General features: G+C 36.7%; 1 protein-coding gene across 3 annotated transcripts; it reads left to right on the top strand.

Moving 5' to 3' along the window:
* The first annotated feature begins 553 nt into the window (after positions 1-553).
* Positions 554-4,896, top strand: LOC112467176. 3 transcript variants are annotated; one of them, XM_025035661.1, is made up of 6 exons: positions 554-894; positions 1,732-2,381; positions 2,549-2,794; positions 3,067-3,434; positions 3,520-3,674; positions 3,844-4,896. In XM_025035661.1, the coding sequence occupies exons 2-6, from the start codon at positions 1,769-1,771 to the stop codon at positions 4,148-4,150; spliced, it is 1,689 nt and encodes a 562-aa protein (XP_024891429.1). In that variant the 5' UTR covers positions 554-894; positions 1,732-1,768; the 3' UTR covers positions 4,151-4,896. The 3 variants fall into 3 exon arrangements, with proteins under 3 accessions (XP_024891429.1, XP_024891426.1, XP_024891427.1); XM_025035658.1 differs by having other exon boundaries at positions 554-1,097; XM_025035659.1 differs by lacking the exon at positions 554-894 and having other exon boundaries at positions 1,347-2,381.
* The last annotated feature ends 1,121 nt before the right edge of the window (positions 4,897-6,017 follow it).

Raw genomic sequence — 6,017 nt, 5'->3', positions numbered from 1 at the left:
ATATTTAGGTATGTGTGTATGTTAAAAAATAAAAATTAAAATAAAGTAATTTGATGTAAATAGACGATATAAAGATTGAATCCACAAGAATATAATAGATATTAACAAGTGTATTACAGTCGTACAATATTTATTTTTAACAACGCTTCCGTTAAAAAGTTTTTCCTTTTCCAGAAAGAAAAATGCTTGTTACTTTTATTTTATTTTTTAAATATTTACTATATAGAAAAGCGAACGATCATTTAATATTCTGACCTTTCAAAAACGTCATGAGTTTCGCGTAAACGTAAATTTTTATATATTAAGTCGTGAAAAAGTCACAATTTACTTCAATGATAGACGCATTCTTCGAAGGCATTTAAAGTTTAAATTACTCCGTCAGAAAATCGTCGAACAGACGCAACGGTCGAAATTCTGAGCGAAGTACATTATAGCTGAAGGGCCCCCCCCCCACTCTGTGAAGGGACACCGGGCCCGTATTACGTGAAACTCCGTGACAACCCCCCGAGCAAGCGCGTATACACGCGCAGATACGAGGGAACGCATGGAGAAACGCCCTTTGCGCATCTGCTGTTAAGGGAACTCGCGAGACAGTTTAACGAAGGCAACGGTCGTGAGCACATCGCGTAGCGATTGAAAGTGCGCATTCTTGATGAACATTTTTACGCGCCGACACACATTTCGTATTCCGTTCGGAAGGAATTAATCCTTAATTTTATGATTAAAATCAGAATTAAATTCAAAATTTATTGTCAAACTTTAAACCAAAAATTACAAACACATTCTTGTGCGTGTGACTCTTATATAGGTGAAGTTACTAAAGGTACTGTGTCGTTATTTCGACACAAATGAAACTTTTAATTATTTAATGGCCCTGTTCTCCGAAGAAATCAAGTGAGCGATTGAAAATTGTATGGTATAATTTAACTGTTAAGACAAGAAAAGAACACATAAGGAATAGCTTCAATGTGTTGGAACACTTTTGAAATTTGTGCACAAAGATGTGTAAACAGGCTTGCAGATTAATATACAAAACTGACTCATCGTCGATGCGAATAGTGAACCTCGCATTGGAGACTTGGCGATCTCCTATTTATGTCAGTAGTATACTAGTAATACTCGTCAATAGATCTTGAATCCTGGTGGTTTTTTAGATTTTTATTCTCCGATTCCGTTAATGTATAATAGTGTCTAAAAGATTCGTCGATTTGTGTGTGTTTGTGATCGTAAAAAGGATTATGTTTAACAGTATTAGTGAGATTCGTCAGTGTTCCACAATATTTAATAATTTCTTCTATAAATCTTGAAGATCTGACTCCTGTGATTACTTCTAAATACTCGAAGTTGTCGCGAAAAGTCCAAATCAATTTTTATCAATGAAATGTGCCAAACAAAATATATATTAATTTTCGTCGTGTTTTACATAACGTAAGGATTTGGAGAACATTTTATTCTAAATGGAATTTGCGACAGCAGTCTGTAAAAATCTTAAAGAAATCCTTTAAATCATGTTAAATGTACTACTTATTTAGCTAATAACGTCTCAGACTTGACCATTTAACTCTCAATTTATCTCCGCGATTTAATGTGCCAGATCTACTCGTTCGAATCAAACCTAAATATACCAGCTTAATTCAATTCCTTTCTTGATCATTTACAAGTTTTTAACAACAAGCTTCTCAACGAAGATTGCCTCGCGAAAACGTTTATTTTTCTCTTTGATCGAAAAAGCGAGAAGATACACATGAGATAGCTACGAACAGCAATCATGGCTCAGCCACCTGAATCGGTGCCGGTGCATTGCTACACGAATCCGTCATTCTGCCGTCAATCGGAGTACATCCCGGACGATCATGTTAACGACCTGCCGCCGCCGCCGCAGCAGTTTCAAGGAAGCGACGATTTACCGCCGCCTCCGCCGCCGTTGCAATTGCAATGTCACGCCGCGGGTCAGAGCAATCCGGCCTTCCAAGCCCCGCCGGAGACAACGTTGAACGTCTGCGAGTCACGAGACCGGTATTGTTATCTGGAGGGTAACAGGGCCCCCACGCACAGGAGATACGCCAGTCTTCCGGTGGAGGAGTCTCGCGTGACTTACAACCAGTCCTCGCGATACGAATACATAGAGCAGGACGAGGCGGAGAGGAGCCAGTTGCCGCGCAGGAACTCGTCGAGGTACGAGTTCATTCCACGCCAGCAGGTGCAACAACGTTCCGCGCCGGCGACCAACCAAGACGATCGAGGAGGGCCGCAGAAGCGAACGTGTCGCAGCAATGCCGGTAGATATGCTCTTATACCGGGTGACCAAGACTATCAAGAAGACCACGGCCCGCAATGGAGTAATGCGAAATCGGCGCCTCGACACATCAACACTCCGCAGGGTAATTACCCAGACTTTACCTTCAGTTTTAAAAATATAAAATCTTTCTTCGCGTTTGCAATCGATTTAATAAAAATTGATCGATTATTTGAGTCTACAGTACGAAAAATAAATATGTATAATATATAAATTACCTGTTTAAATTTTTAATTGCATAATTTGCAACAGGTCGTTACATTAGAGTACCTCTGCAAGAAGAGATTCCGCCGGCACTTCCCGAGAGAAACGCACAGGAGCTCTCGGTTTCGCCGAAGAATAACTTAGCTACGCAGAAACTACATGAAATACTATCCACACCCAGAAAACCGAGATCCAGATCCGAAGAGAGGACTCTATCGCCGAAGAGGCAACAATCATTCAATCAAACCGGCACACCGCAACGAAGGGCACTCACTCCTGCCGGATCCCCAAATGGTTTGAAATTTATTATTGCATATATTGTGTTTTCTTTAATGTGTATAAATATATAATATATATTGCACTAAATAATATTTTTCATAATATAATAAATAAATAAATATGATGAAAGATTAAATTCTAGAGAAATATATCCGCTGAGAAATTGAAAATATATCATGTTTTTTAGATACTATTCTCTCACATTATACTGTTTGTTATACTTTTAATTAATTTTTAAATAATTTTCCAATTAACAAAATGGAATTTTTTTCTGTTACTTCTGTCAGGTCGTACCTTCAGTCCAACGCGCACAACTCCTCAAGGCACACCTCACCGAGCCTTCTCGCCCACAGGACCTCAGACTTCGACGCCTAACAAGGAATCATCAGCTCGCAGATGTCTTCCTCTGCTGGAGAACTCATCCCGACAGCAGGACCTTTGTCCAGCCAGTAATTGCGGCCGGCTTCGTTACGTTGGTACCGCCCCGGTAGATTTAATGAACATGAGTCATGAGCCGCCGCCTCGCTACGCTTATACGGAAAGCGGTCTCGAGTCCATGCCGATGATGTCCGGATCGCCCAAGTATCAGGTGGTACCCGCCGAACAGAAGAACTATCAAAGCGTAGAAAGCGCATTTATGGCTCGAACCGCCGTCGTAAGTGCAGATAATGAACTAAGCAGATAATGCTGTGGTAGACAAAAAGTAATAATTAGTCTAATAAAGATTCTTCTCATATTAGGTACCTCCATTATCTCCTCCGAATAGCGACGCGAATACGACGCTGGCGAGCGGTATGGAAAAACATGACAGAAAGAGCGCACCGATACTTTTGATATTAGTCGGTCTCCTCACATGTGGTCTCGCCCTGTACCTATCCTGGTCGCAAGGAAGAAGGTACAACTTTTCAAAAAGAAAAAACTTTTTAAATAAGAAATTATAACGTTCAGCATCAGTTTCTCTCAAACAGTAATTACTTAAACATTTTAAAAGCATACGTTTCTTTTACATAAATGTTAAATAATTTTATAATCAATATTTAATAGGAAAAACGTTGTGTTTTTAGATACTACTTCGACAGTGCGGTCGGTTGCGGTGCCTGCTGCGCTCTAGCAGGTGCATGCAGAAGTCTGCGAAAGACCTGGACAGGACTTGGCCTGGCTGGACTGTCGGCATTGAGCTGCGCTGGTCTTCTGCTGCTCGCCGCTAAATCTCCGAGGGACGGCACACCCCTTCATGATATTACGGCCGGCGCCCTGTGCGGCGTGTCGGTCTTAGGCGCTGGTTTAGCCTTGTTGGCTCTTCTGAAGCCGAAATGCAATCTCGGACGTCATAGACGAGTACATTCTTGGATACCACGGTTCTCTCCTTAGGTTCTAATGCCGTTCTGACGACCATTAAACATAACTATATAATCACATTTACTTTAGAATTATTTTTCTTCCAAAAAGAGGATATGTAAAAATGCTACTGTAAGGCTGTTGAAGCATATATAATAAATATTTTTACTACATAGTTGGAAAATAATATTTTATTCTATAAATATCGAAATAAAATGAGTTGCGCGAAGAATATTTACTAAAAGTATATTTCAAAAAATTGTGCTATGGATAAGCGCATACCTTTTCCAAAAAGTATTAATTGAAGGTAATGAATTTTTTTGTAATCTTGAAAAGTCAAATGTTAGCTTTCTGTTCGATCAAATATGCGCAGTAAGATCTAAGATCTCAGCGACAAATTTGAAATGTATTGAAAATAGATTATTGCCATTCACAAGTACTATTAATTCATACTGCTTATAAGAATTGTTGCTCAAGCTCTTAAATTAAGATTTTATTCTATAAAATATTCTATATTCTATAAATTATTCTATAAAAGTTTATGAATTTCTTCAACATCTTTTAATGTCTACATGTTTTTCAAATTTTATCTGATGTTTATTTATTTAGCGCGGATACAACGATTGAGGCTCTCATAGATTCTCGTAGATATGAATATAGTTTAAGAGCTATTAGCATTTATAAGATAAATCATACGTACTTATTAGCATCGTTACGTCACACGAGACAGCTTTATAAATGACGCCTTCAAAACGTGTAAAGATTTCAGATTAAAGATGTAAGAAATGACTTACTTTTTATAAACTAAAAATTATTTTGTACGAAATATTTTGTAGAAAATAAAAATTATGTGAAAATACACTATTATGTATAATAAAATTTAGAAAAATATTTATAACTTTGTTACCATCCTTCCCTGGTAACCATCTCCGATAGAAAACAATTAAAAACGGCTATACTTATATCTGTATCGTTTTTAATCGTATCTTATCGGTTCTATCGTTGCATATTTAAAAAACAGATAAAAAATTAATCGAATCGAATCGGTTTCTATTTTAGATCCGAATAAGGAAATAACTATACAAATTTTATAGTTGTGAATCGTTTTTTATATGTACAATTATTGCCCGTCTGAATCAATCGTATATACACGATATAGTATATATTGTTATTTATGGTAATAATTTTACCGTATGCACACACACACATACACGCACGCACGCACACACACATATATAAAAATAAAATAATAGACATCTTATCGATATTTATATACTTAACCGAACCAACACATCTATCGTTTTTTACCAGGATTTTTCGACATACGACTTATCATCTTCTGTACTGCAGCTAATAATAATTCCTTAATTCACGGATTCGTAACAATTGAAATGGATTGACTAAAACCGACTTAAACGATTCACTATTTTGTAACGTGAGTTGGAGTATCGTAAATAAACAATTCACTAACCATATTAAAAACGATAGAAACTGATGTGCAGCTAATAAGACATTTACAATAGGATCCCAAGTATTTTGTGACGTAAATTTCTGATAGAGTATTGTAAATAAACAATTCACTAACCATATTAAAAACAATAAGAAATTTTTTATCGTTTTCTATCGTTGGCGGTTATCAGGGTTGTTTCAAGCAAACATTAAGTTCATATGCGATACAATTATTTATAAAAATTTGTGGTAGGCTATAAATTTCTCAAAAATGTAAAGATGATCTTGAATTACAGAAATATCTAAATCGCTAAGAGTTTTACATTTTGTGCAAATCTATTATTTGATCACGAAGAAAGTAAAATATTTTAAGAAATATTAAGTTATTAAACCTAATAGATAACGAAATATTTAAAAAAACAAAATAACAAGGAATTGGAAATTTAATATC

Source organism: Temnothorax curvispinosus, unplaced genomic scaffold (assembly GCF_003070985.1).
Source record: "Temnothorax curvispinosus isolate PA1 unplaced genomic scaffold, ASM307098v1 QBEX01017008.1, whole genome shotgun sequence".
NCBI classification, from domain to species: Eukaryota; Metazoa; Arthropoda; class Insecta; order Hymenoptera; family Formicidae; genus Temnothorax; species Temnothorax curvispinosus.
The sequence above is the reverse complement of the archived record's forward strand: the minus strand, read 5'-3'. Positions and strand labels throughout refer to the sequence as shown.